Source organism: Impatiens glandulifera, chromosome 2 (genome assembly GCF_907164915.1).
Source record: "Impatiens glandulifera chromosome 2, dImpGla2.1, whole genome shotgun sequence".
NCBI lineage: Eukaryota > Viridiplantae > Streptophyta > Magnoliopsida > Ericales > Balsaminaceae > Impatiens > Impatiens glandulifera.
This window is the reverse complement of record NC_061863.1, coordinates 12,858,244-12,879,915: the sequence shown is the minus strand read 5'-3', so window position 1 is coordinate 12,879,915 and position 21,672 is coordinate 12,858,244. Positions and strand designations below refer to the sequence as shown.

The 21,672-nt window shown below is 28.7% G+C and overlaps 2 protein-coding genes across 3 annotated transcripts; both read left to right on the top strand.

The window, feature by feature from the left end:
* The first annotated feature begins 10,264 nt into the window (after nucleotides 1–10,264).
* Nucleotides 10,265–11,170, top strand: LOC124927745 (thioredoxin H-type 1-like). The gene is made up of 3 exons (XM_047468210.1): nucleotides 10,265–10,487; nucleotides 10,633–10,755; nucleotides 10,842–11,170. Exons 1-3 carry the CDS (start codon nucleotides 10,395–10,397, stop codon nucleotides 10,989–10,991), a joined length of 366 nt encoding a protein of 121 aa, XP_047324166.1. The 5' UTR covers nucleotides 10,265–10,394; the 3' UTR covers nucleotides 10,992–11,170.
* Nucleotides 11,171–11,315: 145 nt separating this feature from the next.
* LOC124927744 (thioredoxin H1-like) lies at nucleotides 11,316–14,704 on the top strand. Of its 2 annotated transcripts, XM_047468209.1 has the most exons (4): nucleotides 11,316–13,315; nucleotides 13,712–13,826; nucleotides 14,189–14,311; nucleotides 14,423–14,704. In XM_047468209.1, the coding sequence occupies exons 1-4, from the start codon at nucleotides 13,257–13,259 to the stop codon at nucleotides 14,558–14,560; spliced, it is 435 nt and encodes a 144-aa protein (XP_047324165.1). In that variant the 5' UTR covers nucleotides 11,316–13,256; the 3' UTR covers nucleotides 14,561–14,704. The 2 variants fall into 2 exon arrangements, with proteins under 2 accessions (XP_047324165.1, XP_047324164.1); XM_047468208.1 differs by lacking the exon at nucleotides 11,316–13,315 and having other exon boundaries at nucleotides 13,519–13,826.
* Nucleotides 14,705–21,672: the final 6,968 nt, after the last annotated feature.

Sequence of the window (21,672 nt, the reverse complement as noted above, 5' to 3'; positions counted from 1 at the left end):
TATATATGATATTTTGGTCGAATTGTGGGTTGACCTGAAACTTAAAGCGAATTAAAACAAAATTAGACAAAATAAGTACAACATTTTAACCACTATGCTAATAACACTTTATATTTTAAATTCAACACTAAATTAGATGAACGCGGAACATTTTAACAATATAAGCTCCACTTTTTAACTAACTAATATGTATATATATATATATATATATAATGACGCTTAATTTTTGAAGTGTCTGGATTGCTGGGTCGAGAGCTGTGATTAATTTGAATATATATGTGAGAGTAAATGGATACTTAGGTCGGATTGTGGGTTGATCTGCCCATAAACTTAAAACGGTTTAAAATAAAATTAAAAATGCTATATGTATGTTTCGAACTGACAACCTGATAAAACAAGTACAACCTTTAATCAAGTGTAATTGTGATGTAGTTTGCCGAGGGATAATAGGTCGGTATCAATTGAAAGTGGTTTAAAAAATATGAATCAAATATTTGATTGACCAAAATGAAAGTGTAAGGTCACGAGATAAAATATTCATTCGGAAAAAATATGTGAGATTATAAGTTGTTTTACCGAAGTGAATGGAATGAGAGCGTTCTATTTTTTATTTTAATATATTATTCGTGATTTATTAAAAATCTAAACATTGAATACATATTATTATTATTTTTTATTAAATTTATTTTATTTATATTTTTATTTGTGTGCATCGCACAGGCATCTTCTTAGTTTATTTAATCTTGTATTATATACCATATTACATTAGATCTATTATTTTAGATTAGCATTATTATTATAACTATGAAAATTTGCGTGAAACACACAAATACAAATATAAACCAAATAAATTTAATGAAAAATTATAATAATATGTATTTAAAGTTTAAAATTATTAATAAATCACGAATAATATATTAAAATAAAAATAAAAACACTCTCATTCCACATTTTATTCATTTCGATAAAATAACTCATCTTCTTGCATATATCATCACATATTTTCCCCCCAACAAACCTCTTATCTCGTGACCTTACACTTTCACTTGGGTCAGTCAAATATTCGATAAATATATTTTAACATTTAGCATCGTGACCTCACACTTTGGTTAATCAAATATTTGATTCATATTTTTTAATCACTTTCAATTATTACCGGTCTATTATCATTCGGTAAATTAAATCTCAGTCACACTTTGTTAAAGAATTGTACATGTTTTGTTAGGTTGCAAGTTCAAAACATACATATAGCATTTTTAATTTTAGTTTCAACCGTTTTAAATTTATGGGAGGGTCAACCCATAATTCGACCCAAGTATCTATTTATTCTCACATATATATTTCAATTAACCATAATTTTTGATCCGGCAATCCGGACTCTTTAAATTAAGCATCATTATATATGTATAGATTAGTTAGTTAAAAAGTTAAACTTATTTTATTAAGAATGTCTCGCGTTCATCAAATTTTGTGTTAAATTTAAAATATAAAATATTATTAGTCATGTTGGTTAAAGAGTTGTACTTGTTTTATTAAGTTGCAAGTACGAAACATACATATATCATTTTTAAATTTATTTTTAACCGTTTTAAGTTTATGGGCGGATCAATCCATAATTCGACCCAAGAATCTATTTACTCTCACATATATATCCAAATTAACCACACATCTCGACCCGACAATTCGAACATTTTGAAATTAAGCATCATCTATAATTATATAGATAACTATTTTAAGTTTATGGGCGGGTCATTCCACAATCCGATCAAAATATTCATTATTCTCACATATATATCCAAATGAATCATATCTCTCGATCTGGCCATCCGAACACTTTTAAATTAAGGATATTTATAATATATATATATATATAGATTACCAATTAGTTAATCTTTATGTTAATTAATAAATTATTATACCATAAAAACAATATTATATATATATATATATGAAAGGAAAATGTATGATAAAAAAGTAAAACGATTTATTTTAAATTAACCGATATGAAAAATAATATATGGAAATAATATATAAGGTAATTGCATTTATAAGAAACTTTGATTTATATAGTTTATATATATATATATAATATCTATATATATATATATATATATATATATATATATATATATTTATTAATATATATCTATATATATTATTTTATATGATTAGTGATAATATAAAATATATTTATATAACTAATTATAAAAGAGAATATATATAATATAATATGAGAGAAATAAATTAATTAACATATATAAAAAATTAAATATAAAGAAATGATAGAAAGCAGGAAATATATCACTTAACAGTAGAGAGAATTGTCAAATTTTCAATCCACTTAAAATATGGCAAATTATTTCCCTACAAATTCTTACTCTTGACATATATTTTTCGTTCTCTATCATTTCTTTTAAATATTTATATATATAAAAAGAGAGAAAAAAAAATAAATAATATAGAGAAATTAAGAGAGAGAATTATTTTTATATTAGGAAAAGATAAATAATTAAGATAGATAAATTAAAAAAAATAAATTGGAGAGAATGAGTTATACACCCTCACCGTTATATTTTAAGTTCATTATATTTTTAAAATATATAATAAATATTTATTATTTTAATATTATATAATTAAATTTGTATTTACAAAATTTATTAATTTTTGTATTGTTAATATTATTATATATTTAATTTATTAATTATATAATTAAATGAGAGAAGTAATAATTTTTTTAAATATATGTATTTATATATTTTAAATATATGATAAACATTATTAATTTAATATAATATAATTAAATTTTTATTTATTTATATATATATATATATATATATATATATATATATATATATATATATATATATATATATATATATATATATATATATATATATATATATATATGATAAGAGAAAAAAAAAGTTAATTAATAAAAAAAATTAAGAGAAATAAAGATAAAGAAAAAGATAAAGATAAAGATAAATATAAATATAAATATAAATATAAATATAAATATAAATATAAATATAAATATAAATATATATAAAAGAGAAAAAAAAATGGTTAATTAATAAAAAAAAAATTAAGAGATACATATTTATATATTATGATAGATAAATATATATATGAGGAGAGAAAATTTAGATAGGTAAATTAGAAAAGAGTAATTATCTTGAAATGACTGTGGAGAGAGTATTATATACATCTTTTAATATTTAACATCGTGACCTGACACTTTGGTAAATCAAATATTTGATTTATATTTTTAACCACTTTCAATTATTACCGATATATTATTCATCGGTAAACATTATCTCAATCACACTTAGTTAAAGGGTTGTACTTGTTTTGTTAGGTTGTAAGTTCAAAACATATATAATCGTTTTAAGTTTATTTGCAGGTCAACTCACAATCCGACCCAAGTATTAATTTACTCTCACATATATATATATCCAAATTAACCACAGTTCTTGACCCGGCAATCCGAACACTTTGAAAATCAAGCATTATTATTATATATATATATATATATATATTAGTTAGTTAAGAAGTTGAACTTATATCGTTAAGAATATTCCGCGTTATCAAATTTGGTGTTGAATTTAAAATATAGAGTTTTATTAGTTTAGTTGGTTAAAGAGTTGTACTTATTTTTGTTAAGTTGAAAGTTTGAAACATACATATAACATTTTTTATTTTATTTTTAACCTTTTAAATTTATGGGCGAGTCAACCCACGATCCGACCCAATTATCCATTATTCTCACATATATATCCAAATTAACCACAACTCTGAACCCGACAATCTAGACACTTTGAAAATTAAGCATCATTTATTTATATATATATATATATAAAATAATTTGATAGAAAAATGTGTTATATCTAATTTGATTTTAATGATTTATTGTCTTTTGTCTATTATTTTATTTGAACCTATAACCATTATAATACACTAGAAAGATTCTCGTGCGATACAAACGGATAAAAATATATAAAATAAATTTTTTATAATAATATGTATTCAATATTTAAAATTCTTAATAATTCACGATTAATATATTAAAATAAAAAATAGAACGCTCTCATTCCACATTTTATTCACTTCGGTAAAACAACTTATTTTCTCACATATTTTTTTCCGAATAAACCTTTCATCTCGTGACCTTACACTTTCACTTTGGTCAATAAAATATTTAATTTATATTTTTAAATATTTAACATTGTGAAATCACACTTTGGTAATCAAATATTTGATTCATATTTTTTTAACCATTTTCAATTGATACCGACCTATTATCCCTCGACAAACCACATCACAGTCTCACTTTATTAAAAGTTTTACTTGTTTTGTTAGGTTGCAAGTTCAAAATATACATATAACATTTTTTATTTTATTTTTAACCGTTTTAAGTTTAGGGCGGGTCAACCCACAGTCCGACCCAAGTATTCATTTACTCTCACATATATATCCAAATTAACCACAACTCTCGACCCGACAATCCGGACACTTTAAAAATTAAGCATCATTATATATATATATATATATATATATATTTTAGTTAAAAAATTGAACTTATATTGTTAAAATGTCTTACGTTCATCTAATTTGGTGTTGAATTTAAAATATAAAGTGTTATTAGTTTAGTTGGTTAAAGGCTTGCACTTGTTTTGTTAGGTTGCAAGTTCGAAACATACATATATCATTTTTAATTTTATTTTAACCGTTTGAAGTTTGTGTGCGGGTTAACCCACAATTCGATCCAAGTATCCATTTACTCTCACATATATATTCAAATTAACCACAACTCTCGACCCGATAATTCAGACATTTTAAAAATTAAGCATCATTATATATATATATATATATATATATATATATATATATATATATATATATATATATATATATATATATATATATTGATTAGTTAAAAATTTGAACTTATATTGTTAAAATGTCCCGTGTTCATCTATTTTCGTGTTGAATTTAAGATATAAAGTGTTATTAGTCTAGTTGGTTAAAGGATTGTACTTGTTTTTGTTAGGTTGCAAGTTCGAAACATACATATAACATTTTTACTTTTATTTTTAACCGTTTTAAATTTAGGGGCGGGTCAACCTACAGTCCGACCCAAGTATCCATTACTCTCCCATATATATCCAAATTAACCATAATTCTTGACCCGGTAATCCGGATACTTTAAAAATTAAGCATCATTATAATTATATTGTTAAAATGTCTCGCGTTCATCTATTTTGGTTTGAATTTAAAATATAAAGTGTTATTAGCCTAGTTGGTTAAAAGGTTGTATTTATTTTATTAAGTTGCAAGTTCAAAACATATATATAACATTTTTAATTTTATTTTTAACCGTTTTAAGTTTATGGGTGAGTGACGTGGGTCAACCCACAATTCGACCCAAGTATCCATTACTCTCACATAGGGGTGTAAACAAGTCGAGTTGAGTTGGGTACCATACTATTCGAACTCGACTCGAATTACATTGTAAATACTCAAACTCGATCGAGTATCAAAATGTATACTCAAACTCGACTCGATTACAATTCGAGCTATTGGACTCGAACTCGAAAACTCGAAAATTCATTTTTTTTAATTAAAATTATATTTTATAACAAAATAATATTTCAAACATAATATAATATATATTTCACAAACTACACATATATAATCATAATATTATTTAAAAATAAGAAATATAAATCTCATGATATAATTTAAAGATAATCATTCAATCACTATAGAAATTACAAATGAAACGTTCATCATAAATATTTAAAGTTTGGAAATATGATGCTTTAATCATATAGTGATCTTCAAATTCTACAAGATTCGAAATATAAAATAGTAAAGGGCTGAAGATAATGAAAAAATTGTTCCGTTAATATTAGAATCCAAAAAATAGATGTTTCATGGTTTTTTGATAAAGAAAGAATATGAAGGATGGAGAAAAGAGAAGAGATAGAGAGCTTTGATCGTTTAAAAAATGAAAAATGAAGAGAGATAGAGAGATTTGACGGTTTGAAAATGGAAATAGAAGAGAGATGAGTTTGGTTGTTCGGAATAGGGCTGCAAATGAGTCAAGCCGCTCGTGAGCTGCTCGGTCAAAGATCGGCTTGAGCTTGACTTTGATCGAGTTCGAGCCGAGCTCGAGTCGGCTCGTTTAATATTCGAGCCGAGCTCGAGCTCATATATTGCTTGCTCGATGGCTTGTCGAGCTTTTCGAGCCTGATAATATATAATATATTTATTTAATATTACAACTTAAAATTTAAAATAATATTTTTTTTCTTTTTCTTTCTCTTTAAAACCCATATAGAAGGCCCACCACAATCCACATATTATATAGTCATAAAACAAAACCCTAATTTATAATGTATCAATATTAAGTGACTCTTCATCTCTTTTTCTTCTTCTTTTTTCCTTCCTCCGTCTTCACTATTTCTTCTTCTTCTTCCTATGTAAGTGACTCTTTATCTCTTTTTCTTCTTCTTTCTTCAGTCTTCACCATTTCTTCTTTTTCTTCTTCTTCCTCCTATGTCTTCACAATTTTTTTTCTTCTTCTTTTGTCTTAATCATTACTTTCACTCATTCATAATAGGTTAATACTTTTTTTATGTTATCTCTGATCTATGTTATTTTTCTCATTCATCAGTTAATTAAAATCTTTTTCATTTCTACTATATCTATTGCTCTTACTTTTAAATAACCTTGATTTTTTTTTTGTATTATGAGAAATTTGTGTTTATATAAATAATCAATAGATCTATATAGAAAAATACTATTATATATATTAATCAATTAGTCAAGAACAAAATAAGTTACAAAATAAGTTTAAGGGCATCAAGTGTTGGATAAATATAAAAAAAAAAACTATTATATAATATATATAATGGTTTACAATTTATATTAGGGTTATATTGATGATAGAAAAAAGGGTAGATAATATTATATTATATATAATATTAAAAGAGATAAAAAAAAAAGTTAATATATTATATATAATAAAAGATAAAAAAAATGTTAATATATATTTTGTATATATTATGAAGAGATAAAAAAAGGTTAGTATATATTATATAATATGTCGGGAGAGAAAAATGAATTTACAAGATTAATAATATATTATAATATATAAATTAATTAATAATTTTTACTATAAATAAGTTTATAATTTTTGTTATATTTGTACCTAAATAATTTAAATATATATATATATATATATATATATATATATATATATATATAATATATTTAATAGAAAACTTGAATTTGTTTTTATTGGTATCTACTCTCAAAGTAAGTTAAATTTTAGTTATTTGCTTTAACATGTATTTTTTATATTAATTATTTTAAATTTAAATATTTCATATTATTAAATGCATGTAGTACTTGTGTTATGCTCGAAGAACGTGACCTAAAAAATATTAATATATTGAATATTAAAACAATTTATATAGTTTTGTATTTGATTTGGAATTTTATATTTTTGAATTTTGATTAGTAATGATGGTTTGATGCCTTTTGGATTATCATGTTTTTTTTAATTTTAAATAGTTATGATTGTTTCATATTTTTATTTTAAAATATTATGTTTTAAATGTTGAATATGTATGAAAATTTGATATTTTATTTTGAAAATAAATTTATGTTTGAGTTTGAGCTAGAGTTCGTTTTCGAGTTCGAACTCGAGCTTGAATTCGAGCTTTTCGAGTCGAGCTGAGCTTATAGGTAAATAGTCGAGTCGAGTTCGAGCTCAAATTTATAAACTCGTTCGAGTCGAGCTAATAAATACTTAATCGAGTCGAGCTCGAGCTCTACCAAGTTCGAGCTCGACTCAGCTCATTTGCAGCCCTAGTTCAGAATGAAAGGAGGAGAAAATGAGAATGGAAGGAGAAAAAAGAAATGGTTTGATTGTTTAAGAATGGAAGGAGGAGAGACAAGATTTGAGAATGAAAATCTTAGAAGGCATAAAATTAATTATTTTTTTAATATATTTATATATATATATATTAAGAAAAAAGTTCACTTAGACGTATGTACTTGTGCAACTCGCTCATTTAGACATTTAGACATATGTACTAATAAAAGTTTATTTTAAACATACTTACTATCAAAAAATTGACTCATTTAGTCTCTTTAGTAAATCATGGTTAATTTTATTTTTTAATTATATATTTATTAATTAAATATTAATATATTTTCTCTTCATCATTTTTTTATTTAATAAATAAATTCTTTATTTTATCTTTTCATACACGTTTTTTTAGTTTTATATGAGTATTTATTATTGATTATTTTAACTTTATATATTTTTTCTTCATTTTTATATTTTTTTCTTATATTAACATTAATATATTTTTAAAATTGTTTGGTCTCAATGATTATATTTTTTAACAATAAAATTCTTTAACACAAAAATAAATTAATTAATATTTAGATAATAATAACAATCCATTCATTAAAACACCAAATAGTAATAATCAAATATTTATAAATAAAAATTAAATAAAAAATTATTAATTTTATTTTTATTAATATTAAATTAAATAAGAATTTAAAAAAAAAATATTATAGTAAAACATAAAATTATAAATAAGTTGTTAAATTTTTTTCAAAATATAGAATTTAAGATTTATGAGAAATAAAAACTGGTAAAAAAATGTAGATGAAATAAAAAAACAAACTAATATAAAAAAAAAATAAGAATAAAATAAATTATGATTTAATTAATGTAAAAAAAAGAGAGAAAATATATTAATATTTTTAATACATATAAAATTTAAAAAAAAAATTAACTATGGTTACTAAAGGCTAAATGAGCCAATTTTTGATAGTACGCATGTTTAAATGACTTTTTATTAGTGCATACGTCTAAATGATTAGTTATACAAGTACACACGTGTGTACTAAGTGAGCTTTTTCCAATATATTATATATAATGGAAATAAATATAATATATATATATATGGAAATATATATATCTATATAGAAGTAGATAATATATATAATAAATTTATATAATATAACGAGCTACTCGAACAACAAATAAAGCTCGAGCTTGAGCTCGATTTTATAATCGAGCTACTCGAACTCGAGCTCAGTCAAACTGAGTTCGAGTCGAGTTTTGACCGAACTACTCACGCAACTTGACTCGTTTACACCCATACTCTCACATATATATTCAAATTAACCACAACTCTCGACCCGATAATCCAGACACTTTAAAAATTAAGCATCATATAATATATATATATATATTTATATTTGAAACTTGAATTGATATAATTTATAAATTGGATTCAAAATTTTGAATTGTGTTTAAAAAAAGGCTAGATTTATAATAATTTTAGTCATTCATAAATTTCTCCAAAATAAACTAATTCAAAGTCTGATTTCTTACTTCATCATAGTTACAAAATAGCAAGAATCCCTCCATCTCTTCTAATTTTTCCGATTAGTATCATACTTAACATAGTGCAAGGCATTCAAACCAGTTTTGACAATTTATAATGCATATATCTTGATAAAATACATAATTTAAAACATAAATATGTCTAAATTTATTGAACATACACAATGTTATCGTTTTAAAATTTTGTGAAAAATAAATAAAAATTTAACTTTTTTTATTTTTCCGAATAATCTTTAGATTACAAAATTTTTAGTTACCAAATCATTTTTAAATAAATTAAATGCATAAATCTAAAAAAATTAAAAAAATATGTCCAAAATATTTATAAATACTATTTTGTAGTAACGTGAAGAATTAATTAAAAAAATGAAAACTTTAGAAAAAAAGATAGACATTTTTTAATTTTAAAAAAATTTAAATAACTAAATTGTGATTCGAGGTTTAATATGATATCATTCAAAGAGACACATTTCATTAAACCAATATAATTTTTAATCTGAACAATGATTGTGCTAGATTTCAGGGAACAAAGCCTAGAAAAGACATGTATTTTTAACTATTTAAGGATATTATAACTGATTTATTTATTTATATATATATATATATATATAATTTTTTAAATTTTGATCTAAATTACTGTATTTCACTTGATTTTGTATAATTAAATTAATTTTCTAAATCAATTTTTAATTAATAAAAATGTAAAAATTTATAATGATTAGAATAAAAATAAAAACCGATCAATTAATTATTTATCTTATCTTCTCAAATGATATTTTCAAATAAAGACAGTCGACAAGATTGATAATCAAATCAATGCGTTCATACAGCTGCCTTTGTAGCTAACCTAACTTTTTCAAGAGACCCACATGCCATATCCTGTCTCTATATAATGGAAGCGGCAAAGCTAATTCTTCTCATCTCAATCCAAAGCTAGAGTTTTTCTCACCTCGAAATGGCCTCTTCAGAAGAAGGACAAGTGATCGGCTGTCACACCGTCGATGAGTTCAAACATCAAATGCAAAAGGGCACTGAATCAAAGAAATTGGTACTCTTTTTTAACTCTAGGGTTTCTTAATTAAGATCTTTGATATGTTTCTCCGATTCAGACTAATGGGTTTCTTGTTTAAGGTCTTATTGTTTCTGAAAATTTTCGATTTTATCAATCAGAGGAATTTCCTTTTCTTTTGAAGGTGGTGATTGACTTTACTGCCACATGGTGCGGCCCGTGCCGTCTCATCACCCCAGTTCTGGCTGAGTTAGCAAAAGAAATCCCTCATGTTATCTTCCTCAAAGTTGACGTTGATGAACTCAGGGTAAGATAAGACAAGACGATTCATCTCTCTTCTTTCAATCTGTTGTTCATGTGTTTCTTAAAGATCTGTTCTATGTATATATGCAGTCTGTTTCTGAGGATTTTGCTGTGGAGGCAATGCCTACTTTTGTGTTTATTAAGGATGGTAATACTATTGATAGGGTTGTCGGTGCCCCTAAGAAAGATGCTTTGGAAAAGAAGATAATTTTTCACTCTACTTCCACTGCCACTGCTTGATGTTGTTAGCTTTGTTTCTAAGTTTAAGGTTCGGATAATTAATAAACCATTGTATGAATTCTCTTTGATCTAGTTTTGATTTAATGATTTCAAACGATTGTCTTTCAGTTGAATAAATCAGTTGTAATTTCTGTCTATCTTGCTTCTTGAATCTCCGCTTGCAGCCATTTTTAACTAAGCAGATGATCATCTATTTCTACTCTTAAGTTCTAGAACATACATCCTCAACAGTTAACCTTATCAACATAACTAAGGACCGATTCCAATTGTATAACCAAGAAAAGGATGATTGATTGATTTTGTTGTTCCAATAAGTGCTTTAAAAGCTTACTTTTATCTCTTTTGATGATGAATGGTTTGAATTGTAAGTAACTTCTCCACTTCCTGATTGTGTAACCAAGCTTGTATCCTAGTACCTAATCTTTACTGGAGAAAGTTACTGGATACCCTTGTTGGATCCATATTTCCCAGCGCTAAAACTGGAAGTTTCATGTGATCGCAACAATGGCTTCTTCCTTCCATTGAAACTTTGCCTTCTTTCTAAATTTTGTCAATAGAAAGGCAATGAACCCATAACTTTTAATGAAAGTGTGATAGGATTAGTTTAATCAGAAAATCCTCTGTTTTAGATTACTGGTTCACTATTTCTCCACTCTTTTAGATCACATGTCCTAAATAATTCACATCTAAACATGCAAATGCACATTTAGAATACTTCAACAACTGATGATACCTCAACAATTCAAATACTGTTTTCAAATGTTTTAAATGTTCATTCCAAGGCAAGTCCTACTGTTGAAAAAAAACTAGTAATGTGTTTTTAAAATGAGGTATGAGAAAATCTTTGAAAAGATGAAGGGACATTTGCTAACCCAAAGGGCATCACCACAAATTTATAATTCTTCTCATGTGTCTTAAATCGCAATCTTAAAAACATCTTCCTCCTTCATTCTAAGATAGACTGACTATACAAAGCTATTATGCAACTCATTCATAATTACTTCTGTAAATCTCCTGTAATCAATACATAACCTCCACTTTTGATCTTTTTTATACAAGTACCACTGTTGAAGAAAATAAGCTGTCTTTTTCTTATGACCCTAGCCAACAGCATTGCATCCACCATACGTTCCATCTCATTCTTCTGAAGAACATGATATTGGTAAGGCCTCGAGTTTACTCCTTTTGCCCTATCTTTCAAGAATATCAGATGATCACAACTTCTTTTTGTTGGTAAGGTGGTTAGTTCCCTAAATAAATATTCATCCTCAGTCAACAAGTTCTTCAAATACTCATCACCGTCAATTTCTAGAGGAGAGCAATAATTGAACACAATTCCATCTCATAGTTTCCTTATTCAATTATACTTAGCTTTGCTACTTCAGATCCCTTTTAGTTATTCCCTCCAAAGTTCTTCCTTCCAGCATTGGAACTTCATTTGTTACATCTCCTTTAAGTACACCTAGTTTCCCTTGATGTACAAAAGTCATCATCAAAATTTGGACCCTTGCATTTATGTGAACTGCATTCCTTGATCTCCTTGAGCTGACCTTTTTAATTCCAAACATTCACTTTCAACAATTAATTGATTACCATTAGCTGATGTGTCACCTTCAACTTTGCAACTGATGAAGTAATGAAACCAGTATTCCTAATCACTCTCCCATTAACAAAATTATGAGTGCTTCCACAATCAATTAAGATATATACCTTGTTTTTTCCAACTGATCCTTGAATTTTCATTGTCTCGAATATCTTTAATCCCTCGATTGCTAATAAGGATCCTTCTTCAGTTGCTTCCTCCATTACTTGAGAAATAAACTGCAAATTGGAAGTAGAACAGAATTAGATGAGATCAGAACTGAATCAAGAAGAGATGACAATCAGATCAAGCTAAATGTCATAACTTTCTTTCCCACCTATCTTCATTCCCTCTAAATGCCTCTTGACTGCCACTTTATTGTTATAAAGCTATAACTGCTACTATGTAGTTGTTACCAATTGAATGAAATGTTATTTACTGCTGATTGTTGTAACTTCCAGCTTATTTCTTCTACTGACTCAGCCATTAACCCTAAGTCCTCCTCATAACAGTACCCTTCTGGAATGTTCCACAAGGTTCAAACGATTTCCCTAGCTTGCAAACATAATGCTACTTATTGTGGACAGGTAATATGTGCATGTTAAATGAATATTTGGTTTCTGTGAGATCTTTTATTCTAGAGCTTGTGATATTCCAGTTTTGAAATATCGGATGATTATCATATGCGTACGCTCAAAGAGACGATGATCTTAGAATTATATCCGTCAAAGAGCAAATTTTGGTTAGTCTTCAACCCAGCTCTCTGAACATGATAATACCTGACATAAAAGAAAAATATTTTTTTTTTCAGCCCAATGTGGCCATTTGAAAAATATTATATCCGACAAGGCACATTGACTGCTTTAGGATAGCTGGAGAGTATGAGAGTAAATGTGGTCACAAATAAACTTGTATAGGTAAGCTCATACTTACATCTTAAAATGATTATTTACTTAGACAATAGCTTTAAATGATTTTTCTTTTTCCTTTAAAGTAGGATGTTAGTGCAATGTTAGTGGGCTGCATTTTTTAGTCCAAGAGGAAGCCTATTTGTATGAGTCATTGTCATGCTATTTTATTATTCTAGTAGCGATTCAATTTGCAGTATTTGGTTTTCTTCTTCCCTAAATTCTACTAGTTTTCTCAATTCACCAACAATGGCTTCATCATCTGAGGAAGGACAAGTGATCAGCTGCCACACCCTCGAGGAGTTCAACCAGAAGATGCAGAAGGGCAAGGAATCCAAGAAATTGGTAACATATAGACACATCAAACTATGATGTTGACTTTGATGATTATTTCTCTGATTGTGACTAAAAAGTGATGGATCATGATCAATTTTTGTTGCTTAATTTGGTACACAACTCATTATCTAGATTATAGTATAGATTATGATCAAATTATTAATTAGATTATTGTCAGTTTTGACAAACAAAACAAATATAGATTTTGGTGGTTATAACCATAAGGAAAATGATATCAAACCAGCTCATTGTTTGACAATTGACTTGGTTAATGTTTATTTGGCCAGAGTTCTACTTGTTTGTCAAGATTAGTGTTTTATGCATTTGGGTTATTTTAACCCCATTATGAATCAAAGTAGCGGTTTTTGTAGGTGGTGGTTAACTTCACTGCAACATGGTGCGGTCCCTGTAAATTCATCGCGCCATATTATGAAGAGTTAGCAAGTAAAATGCTTGAAATAATCTTCCTCAAGATTGACGTTGATGAACTCAGGGTAAGACAATTGAACCAACCGTTGTTCTTATCTCATGTTCTTATTTCAGATTCTAAACTTTGGAGATGGGATAGTTTCTTTTTCTGTATCTGAACTTCAAATATTATGCAGTCTGTTGCTGATGATTTTGATGTGAAGGCAATGCCAACTTTCGTGTTTGTTAAGGATGGTAATATCGTCGATAGGACTTTGAATAATAAATTCCATCTACTATCGAAGATAACCCTTCACTCTGTTGTCACTGTCTGATCAATATTGGTATGAACATTTTTGTTTTGTTTCGTTGTTACCTTGAATTATAACCAACGATATCATGAATGTTATTGAATAAATCTGTTGTAATTTAACTTAAATCTTATGATTATTAATATTCTGTCTATCTTGCTTCTTAGATTACTATCTCTCTCGGTCTTTTCTTAACTTCTACAACATATACCCTCAACCATTAACCTCTTCAACGTGTTTTTGAAATTTGATGTTGTTGATCTTTTAACTAGATTTATATTTGAAATATCGCCACCTAATTCTTCGCAAACCAAGCACAATTCTGGCTTGTGTTCAACCAAGCTCTCTGGAACATGATACCTAAGAAAAAAGTAAAATGTTTTCATTATTTCACAAGTTTTCAGAGTGATATAAAATTTGACAAGATTAGAAAGAAATTTATTTCATGATGTTAACACTTAATTAAGCCTTGTTTGGTTCAGATTTTTTAACTATAATTAAATATAATTCATTTTTATTTTAATTAAGCATTGTCAGTTCAGTACCGATGACACTTCTTCCGACGTGTCGAGATTCGTCGTCTCCCCTTTCAAACCACCCTGTGTTTGATGAGATTAATAATAAACATTATTATTCAGTCTAATTAATTTTATATTATTCCTATAAAATAACTTTTTCTTAAAAGGGTATTATTTTGTTTGAAATTTAAATGACGTGATTAAAGAATGTGATTATTTAGATTATTGAAATAACTCAATTTGAAGTGGTTTTTTTTTTTTTTTTTTTTTTTTTTTTATGTTTTTCATAAAATTGAAAATTAGATATTATAATATTGTTGGTTTTGAGTGTGGAATTAGTCAAGTATTTAATAAAAAAATGTTGAATGGATTAGATGAGATATACAAATTTCTAAAATACTTATATATTGCTCAAAAATATTGGCAGAACTATTTTATCCTTATATTAATATTATAATTCAGTTGATTTAATACAAAAATAATTACCATCTTATGGTATATACCAAATTAGTAGAATTTTGTAGTTTACTTTTTTTAAGTAAAATTTGAGCTCAATCTATATGTAAGTTTAGATTAATAGATAACTTAAGTTATTAAAACCACAAAGGTTTAAGCATGGTAAGACGAATGTGTCAAACCTTGTAAGTAGGGTGTAAATGAATCAAATACTTTGATTCGATTAGGTATTCGTATTCGAATTTGATATTCTTATCGTAATTTTGTGATTCGAATCGAATAAAATATTCGATTCGACTATAAACAAATACGAATACAAATCAATATATTCGATTCGGTATTCGCATAATTCGAGTATATATATAGATATATAAATAAAGTACGCGGAAGTTTTGAACATTATTATTTAATTTTTGTTAGGTAATTTTATGAATATTGTTATATATTATGTAAAAAATATTAATTTTTAAATTTTCGAATAAATTGTATTAAATTATGTTTTAAAAAAAATCGAATCGAATACTCGAATCGAATAATACGAATATCAATTTCAAATCGAATACGAATCACATTAATTATTCGAAAAAAATTCGAATACAAATACGAATATTCGAATAGTTTCACGAATACGAATCGAATACTGTAATATCGCTTCGATTCGATTCATTTACAACCCTATTTGTATGTCCAAGAAAAACGTGATTTAGGACGTGACAAACTACACCCTTATAATGAATGTCGTCCCCGAAATTCGATCATAAAGGAAGTACAAATAGTGTGTTTGTGAAAAATGATTTCATGAAAAACATTACTTCCAACCATTATGAAAAACGATTTCATGTCATGCAAAAACATTATTTTAAAACAATTTGCAGACATGAAGGCCTTGGAGGTGCATCTGCAGGAGCATATGTGTGAAAGTACAAAGGTTCGGAACCGTTGCTCTATATCTTACTCGGTCTAGACCTTGCAGCGAAACCGGACCAATGACACCACCTATCCATGTTTCAAAGTTTGTCCCAATATTTTTTACCAATAAACAAAACGTTTAATTATTAGTCATGAATCGATTTCCTACTAAAACACGGAAAATTAACTAACTATGAACTGACCGGTAATCCCACTGTAATGCTGAGAAGAGCTATTTTGTTAGTCCCAGCATGCAAATTCACTGGCACAGTTTGTTTTAAATCGCATCACGCCATCACCTTGTTTGAATCATATGCCGAACCTTTTTCAAAATAGAAAAAATTATAAATCTATTAAGTTACGATCATACATACCCATAAATGGTGAGATTGTAATAAAAACAAAAATTTGTGCACTTACCTGAGAGCAAACCATTGATGAATCCATGCACGACTTGGGCTCTCGCGCTGACGGTTAGTATAGGCTTATTTCCTCCAAGTAGAGAGGATTCCGTGGAGCTGATTTCGACCTAACACAAAACATCGATACAAGTTATTGGGTTTGTTAAATTTCTTATCAAGAAAATTTGTATTTGTTATGTTTCTCAAATGTCCCAATGCCAGCGTGATAGTGAGTTTTCTAAGAAAAACACTTCCAACATTTTCAATAGTGTTACAAATATTGTGAAAAAAATACTATTTAATAGGCGTGATCAAAGATTAGATTTAATCGGTACTTTAGATAAATTTAAATCTAACCCTACTACATTAGTTAGGTTCTATCAAAACCCTAAATCCGTATTATACCTTGCAGATTGAATGTATTAGATATTGAGTTAAATATTCAATAATGAATATTTGAAATGCTGGTAAATTATATATAATCAACTTTGTTATTAATCAAACAAAAATATAAATATAATTCAAAAAAATTTATTACTTTATATCAAAAATTTAATATATATATATATATATATATATATATATATATATAATATATATATATATATATGGTATTTAGACGTATATCAATCAAATTTTTATTGTTCGAATTGAGTCGTTAGAAATTAATGTAATAATAACAATAATTAAGTCAGTTTGTTATTCAAGAGTCTCTTGAATTGTTTAAGTCTATTGGTCTTATCTATAGAAAATAAGACTAATGTCTCTTAGTTTAATGTCTAAGTTTGTTTTTACTTTATATAAGTTTGTAATAGTGTTCTTATTTCAACAAGTTTAATAGACAGAATTTCATTCCAGTTTGTTTTATTCTCAAAAGTTTTTACTCACTTTCTAATAAGTTTCTTCACGGTTCGATCATCGAAGTCTTATTTGTGACTTCGTTACATGGTATTAGAGTTTTGGTAACATTGGTGAAAAAGGTATCGTTGTTATTCGATATGGAAAGTGGTGGTCATGTAGCTGGACTCGGTTGGAGTTGTTAAACCAGTCAAACTACCAGATATGGAAGACCTGTATGGAATCGTACTTGGTCGGGGAAGACTTGTGGGACATCGACGTAGACGATGATGATGTAGCTCTTGAGGATGTTGCTGAAAATGCGGAAGCATCGAAGAAACGGAAAAAACTCAACGCAAATGCATAATTTGTGTTGAAGAGGTCAACCTCCCACAATTTGTTCGAGCACATCATCTACTGTGGATCTGCTCGTGAGATATGGGAAAAACTTGGTCGTCTTTTCAACAAGAAGAACGAGGCTCGTCTCCAGATGCTTGAAAACGAGTTGGCAGTCGCAAAGCAAATCAGATATGTCATAGAGTTCTTTCTTAAGGTAAAAATCATATGCTCAAAAATTTGAACCCAAATGACAAAAAAATCTAAGAGGATCGAACAAAGAGGCATATTGTTCGAGGACTTCGACCTGAATATATACCATTCATTACATCGATTCAAGGTTGGGCTCAACAACCTTCACTCGAGGAGTTTGAAAATCTCTTATCATCTCAAGAGTCATTGGCCGCACAAATAGCTGGAACGAGTATAAATTGAGGAGTCGAACAGGCGTTGTTCGTGAAGAAATCAAGCTGGAAAATGGGAAAGTTGAAGAAGGAAGAAACAGATCAAGATTCTTCAAATATTTCTAAGAAGTCTCTTAAGTGTTCAGGTGCGGCAAGACTGGACACTTCAAGAGATATTGTCGAGTATATTTGGATGGAAACTTTGTTAGTTCAAATCTCGGAGAAAAGTTTGACTAGAGTGTTGAGGAGGATTGGGACAAAGCTTTTCATGTCGCTGTGATGATTTTTAAGGAAAAACAAATAGAAACGTCTTATGATAAACAAGAGATCGATCAAAGGTGGATCGTCGATTCAGGGTGTGGACATCACGTTACGGGAGATGATTCCGTGTTCTCATCGAGTCGAGTTCATAATGGGAGCGGTGACATTGTCACGGTAGATAACTTGGTTCACGAAATTAAAAAGGAAGGATCGGTTGTCATTGAAAGCGACAAAGGAGAATCTATTACTTTGAAGAATGTCTACCACATTCCAGGAATTGAAAAACCTTTTCCTCGGTCCCGAATGATGTAGACGCCAGAAACCTTGTGTTGTTCGGTCCACACGATGTGAAGTTATTAAGGAATGTGAAAGAAATCAAGGTGGATGTGGTTCACACTAGAACTCGGCATCAAATTCGTACATAGAAAAGGTGAACGAAAAAACACCTCATTTTTATGGCATGCAAGGCTTGGGCATGTCAATATGACTAAGCTCTGTGTTATGTTTCGAAAGAAACTTGTCGAAGGTCTACCTGAAGATCTGAGAAATGAGGAGGGCAGTGTGTGTGAAGGATGTCAATATGGGAAGGCTCATTGACTTCCATTCGACAACTCTGTATCGAGAAATAAGGGTTCTTTGGATCGAGTTCATAGTGACTTGATGAGACCAACTCGAACTACTTCATACTCGGGAAGTACATATATATTGCTATTTGTGGATGATTTTTCCCGATTACTTGGGTTTACTTTGTGAAAAGAAACGTCCAATGTGTTCTCTAAATTTCTCGAATTCAAGAAGACGGTAGAAAGAGAACAAGAAAGAAAAAAATTGAAGTATTGCGGACAGACAATGGTGGGAAATTTTGCTCAAAAGAGTTTGAATTGTTTTGTAGGAAAAATTTCATAAAAGAGAACTCTTATGTCCTAAGAACCCACAACATAATGGGATAGTCGAAAGAAAAATTTGACACCTTATAGAGATTTGTAAGTTGTGGCTGCATATGAAGAATATACCAAAGCAGTTATGGGCAGAAGGCATGAGTTGTGCTACCCATGTCATCAATCGAGTTCTTCTTAGCCCAAATGAGTTTAAATCTCCATTCGAGATGTTTTTTGAGTTTAAGCCAAGTGTTAAGCATTTTCGAGTTTTTGGATCTACTTGTTATGTCCATATTCCAGCCTTGAGAAGGAGCAAATTGGATGCAAAGGCAGTCAAATGCGTGTTCATCGGCTATGACTAGAGAATAAAAGGGTGGCGGTGTATGAATCCATCAACCCACAAGAGATATTATTTTCGATGAAATTCTTCATACTACATGAAGGATGTTAAGGAAACTATTCAGACTAATCTTCCCATACCTACGTCTACAAATAGCTTCTGTAGTAGTGATAATAGTAACAGGGGGAGCCCTAACTTAGCTCAAAATACTTCAGTCGATGAAAGAGCAGAGAGTGAAAAAGTTATCAAGAAGTCCACATCAGGAAGAATCTAGTCAACAATAGAATGTGAAATCTCGACCAAAAAGGAACATTGTAAGGCCCTATCGGATAAGGGATGATAATTTTGTAACAAGCTTCTCTTGGTTCTTGGCAAACACAATAGATGACGAGGAACCCGCTTCTTATAATGAAGCAAAAAATATCAAGGAATGAGTGGCAGCAATGGAGGATGAAATGCATGCTCTCAAGAAGAATGTGATATGGGACGTCGTTCTGAAGCCTCCTGATACTCAAGCAATCACATATAAGTGGGTGTATCGAATCAAGCAAAAAATCTGATGAAAGCATAGATCGATACAAAGCTAGATTAGTCGCTCGAGGATTCTCGCAGAAGTATGGAGAAGATTACGAGGAGAAATTCATCCCAGTTGCGAAGATGATGTCAATTCGCATTGTGTTGGCCTTAACAACAATTTCTCGATGGAAGCTATGATAATTAGACGTCAAGAATGCATTTCTCTATGGAGAACTTAATTGCCCAATATATATGGAACAATCACCTGAATTTGAGAAGAATGATGGTCACCAGTTGGTTTGTAGACTTAAGAATGCTCTATATGGATTAAAGCAAACTTCGCATGCTTGGTATGGAAAAATTACAAAATATCTTCAATTTTGTGGGTATAAAGCTTCAGAATCTGACTCAAGTCTATTTATAAAGTATAATCAAGGACAAATGGTGGTGGTGCTTCTTTAAGTGGATGACATAATCTTGACGGGCAGTAACTATGATGAGGTTGCTCGTCTACAAGATGAGTCTCGTTTTGCTTTGAGATGAAAAAGATTGGTGAACTTGGAACTTTCCTTGGTATACAAATCGAAAATTTCGATAAAGCTTTGATTGTATCGCAGATCAACTACGCAAAAAAGTTGGTAGAAAAATTTGGTATTACTGATGGAAAAAAGAGCTATACCCCTCTCGGCGTAAATCTCAAACTCAATCGAGACGGAGGAACATGTCTATTAGATCATCGTCTGTATCATTCTCTTATAGAAAGTCTGATTTATCTGACTATAACAAGGTCTCACATTGCTTATGCAGTTGGAATGGTGAGTCGATACATGCAGGAGTCAAGGAAACCACACCTCGAGAAGCAAAGAAAATTCCGAAGTATATTATACCTCACTAGATATTGGTCTACTCTACGAAAAAGATGCAAAATTTGTCTTGCAAGGATATGCGGATGCTAACTTTGTTGGAGATCGAGATGATCGAAGGTCCACATCCGGGTTTGTTTTTCTTTGTGGAAACACTAGCATATCTTGGAGTAACAAGAAATAAGGATCGGTATCATTGTCTACAACAGAAGTAGAATACAAAGCATTAGCTCACGCAACACAGGAGACTCTGGGAGGATTTCCATGTCAAGTTTGATCAGCCGGTAGCTATTCATTGAGATAACTTGAGTGTTATTAAATTGACTTCAAATCCCGTATTTCATGCGAGGACAAAACACATTGAGTTGGAGCATCATTTTATTCATGAAAAAGTACTAGAGAGAATCATTGAGATGG

Coding starts and splice junctions, on each gene's coding strand:
- LOC124927745 (XM_047468210.1), top strand. CDS start 10,395: ATGGCCTCTTCAGAAGAAGGACAAGTGATCGGCTGTCACACCGTCGAT. Junction 10,488..10,632: donor GCACTGAATCAAAGAAATTG/GTACTCTTTTTT, acceptor TTTCTTTTGAAG/GTGGTGATTGACTTTACTGC. Junction 10,756..10,841: donor TTGACGTTGATGAACTCAGG/GTAAGATAAGAC, acceptor GTATATATGCAG/TCTGTTTCTGAGGATTTTGC.
- LOC124927744 (XM_047468208.1), top strand. CDS start 13,641: ATGCTATTTTATTATTCTAGTAGCGATTCAATTTGCAGTATTTGGTTT. Junction 13,827..14,188: donor GCAAGGAATCCAAGAAATTG/GTAACATATAGA, acceptor CGGTTTTTGTAG/GTGGTGGTTAACTTCACTGC. Junction 14,312..14,422: donor TTGACGTTGATGAACTCAGG/GTAAGACAATTG, acceptor AATATTATGCAG/TCTGTTGCTGATGATTTTGA.